Source organism: Sycon ciliatum, chromosome 9 (genome assembly GCF_964019385.1).
Source record: "Sycon ciliatum chromosome 9, ocSycCili1.1, whole genome shotgun sequence".
Taxonomy (NCBI): domain Eukaryota; kingdom Metazoa; phylum Porifera; class Calcarea; order Leucosolenida; family Sycettidae; genus Sycon; species Sycon ciliatum.
Window position 1 is genome coordinate 2919239 of NC_088651.1, and position 9201 is coordinate 2928439.

The 9201-nt window shown below is 46.7% G+C and overlaps 1 protein-coding gene across 1 annotated transcript; it reads right to left on the reverse strand.

Annotated features, from left to right (window-relative positions):
- Positions 1-5044: 5044 nt before the first annotated feature.
- LOC135825088 (cyclin-dependent kinase 5 homolog) lies at positions 5045-6169 on the reverse strand. The gene has a single exon (XM_065337827.1). The coding sequence runs from the start codon at positions 6167-6169 to the stop codon at positions 5045-5047; it is 1125 nt and encodes a 374-aa protein (XP_065193899.1).
- Between the last annotated feature and the right edge of the window lie 3032 nt (positions 6170-9201).

A 9201-nucleotide genomic window follows, 5' to 3' on the forward strand; every position in this document is an offset into this window, starting at 1 on the left:
TCAATGCGACTTTATGGCTCGCCCCTGAAGGCTTCAATTCTGATTGCCCTAACCACGTATGGTGATGGGTACGCAAAAGCGAACTTACCAACATGAGTACCGCCCCTGTCATACGAAAACATAAATGTACAGCTCACTTCGCCATACAGACAGGATATGTCCCGTAGTGTCGTATTAGCGGCATAGAAAACGCGAAGCTTGCAATTTGTAATTTATTCATTTCTGTATTCCCCAGAGCGTGAAAGGTCTGTTGCGGGGGGGGGGGGGGTGGGTGGGAGGGAGGGGGGGGGGGAGGGCAGGGGTCTCCATACCAGAATCAAACAAAAGCCCGGAAACTGATGTTACCCATCGCCACATGGAAGAAAATCCATACCAGAATCAAACAAAAGCGCGGCAACTGATGTTACCCATCGCCACATGGAAGAAAAACTGTGCTGTAATTATTCCGTATTATTGATTCCTCGAGGAAGGTGTAGCACCATGACTGTACGTGTCATTTGTGGCACTACCCTATCACATTACACTAGTTTATTTCGCTGTTCAGTTAAAGTCACTGACAGAGGGAACGAGGGAATCTGTTCTGGAAGATACGACTATATTAATTTTATGCATTAACAATAATCCTGAAACGTGTCAAGATCCGTTGTATTATCTGCGAAATTCATTTGTTTTATACCCAGAATGTAGCTCTTAACATGTTCAAGATGCTTAATCTGATTATTATAATTTGCCGGATATCCGGACAGTTTGCTGATTTGCTTTGCCTTTGCTTGACCTTTCAGCGGAGCTCAAAGCTAGGGTCCAACCTTAACGCAATGGAGTTTAATGAACAAAAAAAGCATTTTTTTCGTTAAAGCCTCAAATTAATTGTGCCCTTGCTGCCATATACATGGTTAGCCTTGCACGAGGGCAGAGAACGTCGACGTAACTTGAAACAGTGCCCAACCAAGCCGACGTGAGCGATCATAATGCTCTGCGCAATTCTTTGCGAATTCAAGGATTCCCAAAGGCCTTTCTCATAGACAGTTGTCTTTTTTCATATAATATTATGTATTTCGCAACGAATCGTACTGTATTTGACGACTCCCTTATATGTTCATTATCTTGAATGATGAAAATAAAGATTACGGTAATACCTGTAGAAGCTGAAGGCTTAACATTTCAGGGTGACGGATATCCCTTTCCCGATGTTGCAACCTTTCAGTGTTTTTGTAAGAATTCGCAACTTTCGGAACTTCTTTTGTTGTCGCGAACTATTTCGCACAGTTTCCGCAACCCTAGCACAGTAGCTTTAATAATATTATGTCTAAAGGTCAAGTCACAGACTACACACGTGGAACTATTTCCTGACCGCTCTAGTTGCGATACATGCCTTCCCTCTTGCTAGCCCTGAAATGACTGGGGATACACGTAATATGTTAGTTGCATTGCACAAATATATCTCTCCAGGATGGTCTGAATGTGTGATTAATGTCATTTTTGAGAGTGTGTTCTGACCGGGAAATTCTGCAATGGACACGTGTCACCCTTGTCGAGTACCGGGTAAAGGCCGAGGCCTCACCAATCAAGCAAGGCACACCAATCAAGCCGATGTCGCATTTTGTCCATGTAACCGCCTTTGTTATTCATACTTTGGCCTATTTAATATTGGCATGTTCTGCAGATTTCTAGGCATTCTTGGCAACTTTAATAATATCGTGCATATTTTATTGTAGGGGCGTGACTGCTACTCTATGTACTGCAATTGGTACATTACTTAATTAATAACAGCCGTCTGGCATGGTACAATAACCTTTCTTCTTTTTCTTTTTCTAACGAGAGAGCTTGGAAGCTCAGGGCCCTACACTATGCTTTTTTGCCTTGATCACCAAGAAAAAAAAAGCATACGGATGATATATAAAATTCATATAAATGTTTCCTTTTTTTTAAGAAATAACCTGGGATTCGAACCCGCACTATCGCGTTGCATGCATCCCCCGATACATTTCGCATACATACTAATACTTCCAAGTTGCTTCACGTTATGATCTTGCACTTGAAAGCCCTATTGCATTGTGGCCAGCCGTCTTTGATGGCACGGTACGGTACGGGACAGGTACGGGACATGTACGGGACATGTACGGGACAGGTACGGTCGAGGGTAATCCGACACCGTCTACTGCCTTGATGACCTAGGCAAAATAAGCATAGGGATGTTATACATTTTTCAATTCTCCTATTTTTTTGGCATTACAGGTACCTGGGATTCGAACCCGCACTATCGCCCTACATGCATTCCCCCATACACTTCGCATTCATACTCATTAGAGAGGTTCCGGGGTACGATTTTTCGTGCCAAAATCCGTATGGGTGCTACGGATTTTTTCCAGGCGTGCTCCATACGATTTTTCGGCACGAGAATCCGTGTGGACTGGCTTTCATACGAACCATGCTTCGTATGGAGATTTTGCGTCATCGGGTGCAGAAAGATTTTTCGCGTACAAATTTGGTACGAGAAACATCGATTTGGTATGGTATGGTATGGTATGGTATTGATTTATTTGAATTCGGTATCTCAACAGTACATTGTACAACTTGGGAAGATCCGAATGACATAGATACATAAACATAAAAGTGGAGTAGGTGCTACAGCGGATCATTTAATCGCAGGTTGTGGGACTAAACTAATACCAGTATGCAAGTACACAAGAAATAAAAGCTGAATAAATACGACTGCATGACATTGGAGAAAAGCACCAATTAGAGCAAAACAAAGCGACACATCACTCATCGAAAACATTTTCAAAAAGGAGCTGTTTTAACCGGGTACATTGTGGCCCGTCATTAAGAAGGCAGGCAAGATGGGCGTTAAATGCAGAAGACGTATTGCAAGACTTCATTTCGAAGGGCAGCGATTTTTCGCTGGAAGTTTTGATTTCGGTACAAATTTTCAAAATAAAAAGGCATAGCATAGCCTGGACATAGCGCGGGAATGTGACGTGTTTGTGATCGTAACCTACGTAGGCAATGACGGCAAACACATAAGTTCCGTACCCCGGAACTTTTCACTGCTCGAAAACGACGTATAAAAAATCCGTAGAGCCTCCACGGATTTTGGCACGAAAAATCGTACTCCGGAACCTCCCTATTCTTCCAAGTTGCTTCACATTATGATCTTGCGTTTGAAAGCCCTATTTGAATATTGCGGCCCAGGGAGCCCTGTATGTGTAGGGCTCCCTGTTGCGGCCAGCTGTATGTGGCCAGCTGTGTTTGATGGTACGGTACGGTACGGGACAGATACGGGATAGCGCCAGGCGTGATACAAACAGACAAACACCAAATTAGAGCTGTGTGGACCCTGGCTAGCGCCAGACGTTACTGAAGTAACGTCTTCTGCATAGCTACGGGAATTAATGGCTTTTACCTCGAATGGTTTACTATCTGTATCACAATTATTTGTGGCTTCAGCAATAAAGGATGCGACGAGATCAAGCCGTTTCCAGCTTGCGCTGAAAGTGGCTTGCGCTGAATGAAGCAGTTGGTCACATCGATCAATGAGAACCGCTGAATTGTTTTGCGTGCTGCGTGGGTCTTGTCGCGTTCATTTGATTTGTGTTGAGTTTAATTTTCTGTTGAAAAGGTACGTTGCAATCAGCAGAGTTTTAGCATTTTACTGCGACAGTGGAAGTGGAAGAGGAGCTTCAATGCTGCATTGGAATCAGGGTGCCCGTTTGAAAGATTGAGGGAGGTTTGAGCTTGTAGTGCAGCTATGGATCCTAAAACTAGACTCCGTACCGTTGCCTGCCTGCATTTGGCTCTGGACTGATATCATGGTGCACATGCTTCTATCGCATAATACTGGTGGTCTCCCTTGTCTGACACTGCCGAGCCTAATCGTACCTCGTAGAAGGCTCACAAGGAAAGAAGAAGACAATAATAGACTGCAGGCAATGAGAAAAGTTGGACCAACAACTTAACAAACAAGGAAAACGGGAATGTATTTCAGAACACGATGCATCGATGGCAAGATGCTCTTCGGATTTGCACGAATTTGTTTTTCCCGTCGCTGCGCCCGAATGGTTGAAAGTGGCTAAATCCATTCAGCGCTGTGTTCAGCACTTTGAAAACGGCTGACTGCTGAGAACGGCTGAAGCCGCAAAATAAGCCGTTTCCGTAGCAACCATGACGTCAAAAAGCGCTTTTCCCGCTGAATTGCGCTTGGTGTGGCCGCTACCTAAACATTAGACCTTTCCTTCACGTGGAATTTCTCTGGCTCATTGAAATCGGGATCATGAAATTCTACATTTCAACCGTTTAGGATATTCACTCCATATGCGTCGCAATGTTATTACTCGAGGGTTTTCTTCAATAATTAGGGCACCTCAACTTTCCAAATACCGTCTCTGAGCTGCATACGTCAACTCAAAACAAATAAATTATTGAACTCATCGAAATTAATATTTGGGCATGGCACGGCCTGAGGGTGAACACGTTCAACAAGGTTTTTCTTTGGTCTATTAAGTACTAGTAACTGGTGTTGTTACTTTAATCGAGTTAAAAGGTAAATTGGAACTAAATTAACTATATTCAGCATTGAGAAGAAGTAGCGACGACCCGGCCATTATGGAATCCAATACACCACACCACCACATTGCGCTCTTGGCCGATCCAAACTCTGCACTCACATCACCCTGACGACGCGAAGACAATTCCGGTATATAGATTGATATTGACAATGGGTCATTGTCACTATCAATCTATATACCGGAATTGTCCTCGCTGTGGTGATGGTGATGTAAGTGCAGAGTTTGGATCGGCCAAGAGCGCAATGTGGTGGTGTGGTGGATTATATCCAACATCCCTTTTGTTTTAGGAGCTCAGGTTGCTTCAATATCTTTAGGCAAGTGATGATAATAGTAGCATGCCATTTTGAGCCAATTGAAGCGCATATTGGTTTGTGCCTGCATGTCCATTGCGCGTTGTGTAACACAAACCCCTTACATGAACACAGTCACCAATTAACTGGAAGCTGGAACTTATTTTTCTTTGAATGAAGAGAGTTATGTCAGACTGTTGTGGATTTCAAGTCAACGGTCAAATCTCGAATCAGGCGGCGTGCAGCTACTTGCTGAGCCTTCGGTATAGCATCATTGAAATGTGTGGAGACATTCCTGGCGGTTAGCTGTTCCGCCGATCCCAACATGCACCCATAGCGCAGTGCAGAGTGTAGTGCTTCCGGTATTGGATGCCCACCTTCTGGCGGATGGGTTAGAGTCCAGGAATGCAACTCGATTATCTGTTCTCGCCGACCTGGCCTCTCGCATATATCATCGTTCCAGCTACTAGACACAGTTGCGTCGCCTCTCTTGAGCCTGGTGCTGCAGACGTATTTTGGGCGAAACGCAATGATATGATCTGCGTCGCTCAATAATTCAGATTCTGTGGCTTGATTTCTGAAGTGCAGAACGCCTTGGGCCAGTGTGGTAAGATATTCCACACTCCCCGCCATCCACACCGGTAGGACGCAAGCCCGAGTCACCGACCACAGATCTCCGCGTTTCAACAATCCTGAACCATCTTCTCCACGGCACCTCACAGGGGGGCAGCGGATGGCGGCACCGAAGTCCACGATCTTAACATGACCGCTGAAGCCATGAACTAACACGTTACGCCTGTTCAGATCGCGATGAATTATACCGATATGATGTAGGAACGCGACACCTGAGTAAAGCTGGCGACTGATTTCCGAGCACACTTCAGATGTAACGCGGTTCCCCAATTCTTCCATCCAGCTCTTGACATCCATGTCGCATTTCTGCAGCACAAGATGGTGGCCGTAGTGGGGTCGATCCATATCAATAGCAACATCAAGCAGCCCAATTACGTTCGGGTGGCCACCGTGGCGTCGAATTCGCTTCAGCATTTCGCGCTCATAAGTCAGGTAGATCATGGTGTCAGAATTCAGGGACGATTTCAGGGCGACTGAAACGTTCTTGTCAGGCGTCATGGCATGCGTGACCTTTCCGAAGCCGCCCTGTCCAAGAAACGAATTAGGTGCCTCTACATATACATTGCCTCCGCCGTGAATACTCAGGAACATCCTGCTCAATGCATACTTCATTGACACTTTGCGCTGTTTCCTCGGCCTCTTCTTAGAGAACGGAAAACGAAAGCGATGCCTATCGGCCATCGTGGACTTGCGCTCGCCCTTTGAAAATAATTGAAAAATTGAAAAGTGTCTGCAAAGAAACTCATCCGCTCAAATCGCCGACTCTCGTTCAAGGCATGACAAAGTTAACAGTAAAATTTCAAGTATATAAAATCAGCACTCTGAATACAACTTGAGAGGAAAAGCTTTGTGTTGTGAGATTGTCCGTAAGTAAAATACACATTGATCGTACGCAGATTATAGGTAGTTCGCACAATGCCTTGATACGAAGCATAGATACAGCGAATAAATTCTTTGCTCTCATTGTGCTGTTCAATAACGACTCAAGGTCTCGTGCACAGTGTAAACGTTTTGGTGACTGCTGAAACCACAAGACAGTGTTTTGTGGTTAACGTCTATTTCAACACCAAGACATGAACGTCACAGCCAAGGAACCAGAAAAGGCATCCGGATTGATCGGCGACGCTGCACGCCCTCCCAAATTCACAAAAAATCCAGCTAGCAACACACAATCGCTGAGCTTTACACAGCCCACTGATTTTTTTACATTCTCCCTGGCTACATTCAGTTGTTGTGCAGTAGATTGAGGATATAATGCTCGGCAGTGAAAATGGCTGCCGTTGCCTCCCCACAATTATTGTTACAAAATACTACTACGAATACATTATCTTTTACACCGGGACATAGTTTAGCAGCGCAAGTAAATTGGGCATAAACGATGCGCTATTTTGGCACTATCGGCGGACCTAGAATCAGCAGGACTGAGGAGTCTGAGTAACGTGGCAGACCTTGAGCACCTGCACGCCATCGCCGCGGACAGGCCTGCGTGGCGCGAGCTGTTGTTGTTGATTTTTATTTTGCTTCGCAAGGCCAAACGGGCAATGGTGCCCAATTCTATGGAAGCGAATTTCAAAAGGGAGAGAGCTACGGGGAGAGAGAGAGAGAGAAAGAGAGAGAGAGAGAGAGAGAGAGAGGGGGGGAGGGAGGGAGGGAGATGATAAGCAATTTTGTAGCGTCAACAGAGCGATTTTGCAGTGTCAATAGAGCTATTTTGAAGCATCAACAGAGGGAACACAAAGAGTTCATAACTTGAGCGCACAAGCACGCAGAGAAGAGTAAATGACGTGGTGTGTGGACGGGAAAAGTCAGACAGAGCATTCATTGCAAGGTGTAGGGGATGGAGGCAAGCTTAAATTGCTGGGCAGCCTTGATCTCCCTTACACTCCTTGGGAGAGTGTTCCAGGCCAAGGCTGCCTGAAAGGCCAGGCGAGATCTGCCGGCTTCTGACTGTGCCGAGGGGACAGTGAGGCCCCTGGAAACCTGGTGCCGGGTGGTGCTGCCAGCTGATGGTGAGAATAGGTCCTGGAGGACACTGCTGGCTTTCCCATTGACACAGCGCCACACCAGGACGAGCCGCTTCTGGGCGTAGCACTCCCGAACTCTGTACAGGGACATCCGTTCGAGCAGAGGCGGAGCCGAGGTGTGAGGCGGCAAACCGTATACCGCTCTCGCCGCTCGGTTCTGCAGGACCTGAAGGCGATCAAGCTGCGAAACCTTGAGGGAGGAAGAGAAGGCGTTAGACCCATATAGGAGGTCAGGCATGATGACTGACCTCACATACTGGATGCGACTACTGAGGCTCAGACATCTGCGGGACCGCCACAATGCTCCAATCTTCTGCACAACTTTCTTCGCCATCGCGTCAACATGGGGGTCCCACTTCACAGCGGCGTCAAGGGTCACGCCGAGGTACCTTGCTGTTGGGCTCAAGGGAAGCTCTGTCTGGTTGCAGCGGACAGCGACATGCTGACCCGCATTGCGTTGTGGTACAATTGACAGGACCTGGCTCTTCTTGTCATTTAGTAGCAGATGTCGATGCTTGAGCCAGTCAGCGACGTTGGTGACGGCCCCTGACAGGCAGGCTGATGTGGCTAGCACTGATTTTCTGTGGCAGTGCACTGCAATGTCATCGGCAAATTGCAGAGATGGAGCAGGATGGGCTATGGCAGGGACATCACGGGTGTACATGCTAAACAGGATCGGTCCTAGGACCGAGCCCTGTGGTACACCAGATGAGCACTTAGCAGCAACACTGTAGGTGGGGTCAATGCGCACTTGCTGGGTTCGATCGCTTAAGTAGCTGCAGAACCAGCGAAGGGAGGCATTGTCCAGGCCGAGATCGAATAGGTCCCGGACCAGTTGGCTGCGATTGACCTTGTCAAAGGCTTTTGACATGTCGATTAGGCAGACGCCTGTGGTCAACTTGTCGTCCCGGGCCTTTAAGATGGCATCTGTTGCTACAACTAGGGCGTCCTCTGTGGAGTGCTCACGGCGGAAGGCAAACTGAGTCGGTGGTATGGCACATGATCGCTCCAGATGTGCAACAAGTTGCTTCTGGACTATCTTCTCGAGTAGTTTGGATACGATCGGCAGGAGCGACACAGGACGATAATTTGCAGCTACCGAGGGATCGCCAGCTTTGAAGAGAGGGCTTATTACAGCATGTTTGAAAGCCAGAGGGACTTCACCATGCCTCAGCGATGAGCTGAAGAGCACTGAAAGCGATGGAGCCAACAGGTCAGCGCAAGCACGTAGCAGACACCCAGGAATCCCATCACTGCCTGTGGCTTTGCAGGGATTTATCCGTTCCAGGAGGTGCTTGACCTCATCTGGGGTGGTTGACTGGAAGGTCAGCATTGAGCTGTGCCATTATGTGCGCAGTAAATAACGGATGGGACAGAGGCATTGTACAGATCACGTGCATTTAGCACTTACCATCGAACATCAGTTATAAACCTATTGCCGTTGTCTGTTATTCTTGTTTTATTTTTTGATCTTTCGAAAAGATCCCGTGCATTGAGCACCTATCATCGAACATGAGTTATGTACCTATCGCCTGCTGTCTTACATTTTATCTTTTACATTATTTATTTTCCTCTCTTCCCACTCTGCCTGTCTTCTGGCACATGCGAATACGTGGACTTACTGTTGACGTAGACGCGGACGTGCGTATAATAATTTATTAATAAGAATATTTAGGCATTCAGCTTGGA

What these genes read in the sequence shown, in the direction of transcription:
- LOC135825088 (XM_065337827.1), bottom strand. Translation starts at nt 6,169, where the DNA reads ATGGCCGATAGGCATCGCTTTCGTTTTCCGTTCTCTAAGAAGAGGCCG.